Raw genomic sequence first — 377 nt, 5'->3', positions numbered from 1 at the left:
GGAGGTGGCCCTGCCTGTGGCAGGGGTTGGAGCTGGAGGAGCTTTAATGTCCCTTCAACCCAAACCTCTCTGGGATTCAATGGTTCAATGATGTCCCCGGGGATGCACACGTGTACTGGCTGACAGCCCTGTGTGATGGGACATCAGGCCCTTAAGGCTGTGTCCCCATCTGCACTGCACGGAGGGGACACTGCCTTGGGGACATGCCATGTGCAGAGGGGGCAGTGCTGAGCCCCTTCCCCTCCCATCTCTCTGCAGGGTCCCAGCGCTCCCGGTTAAGAACCTGAACAGCACCGGCCCCGTCCACCCGGCCCTCGCAGGTAAGGGCTGTCACAGCGCGGTGACACTGGGCTGGGGGGGGCAAGGCGGCGGGGAGG

General features: G+C 63.9%; 1 protein-coding gene across 1 annotated transcript in view; it reads left to right on the top strand.

Annotated features, from left to right (window-relative positions):
* Nucleotides 1–258: 258 nt before the first annotated feature.
* LOC104407250 (E3 ubiquitin-protein ligase DTX1) overlaps nt 259–377 on the top strand; it is a gene marked incomplete at both ends in the record, with an annotated part of 2,144 nt that continues 2,025 nt past the window's right edge. The window contains one exon of the mRNA XM_010016478.1: nt 259–320. Within this exon, the coding sequence (XP_010014780.1) occupies nt 259–320 (62 nt within the window). The remainder of the gene's footprint in view (nt 321–377) is intronic.

The sequence above is a fragment of the Nestor notabilis genome, unplaced genomic scaffold (assembly GCF_000696875.1).
Source record: "Nestor notabilis isolate BGI_N333 unplaced genomic scaffold, ASM69687v1 scaffold17796, whole genome shotgun sequence".
In the NCBI taxonomy this organism is placed as follows: domain Eukaryota; kingdom Metazoa; phylum Chordata; class Aves; order Psittaciformes; family Psittacidae; genus Nestor; species Nestor notabilis.
Note: the sequence above shows the minus strand (reverse complement) of the source record. Positions and strands in the feature narration are given on the sequence as shown.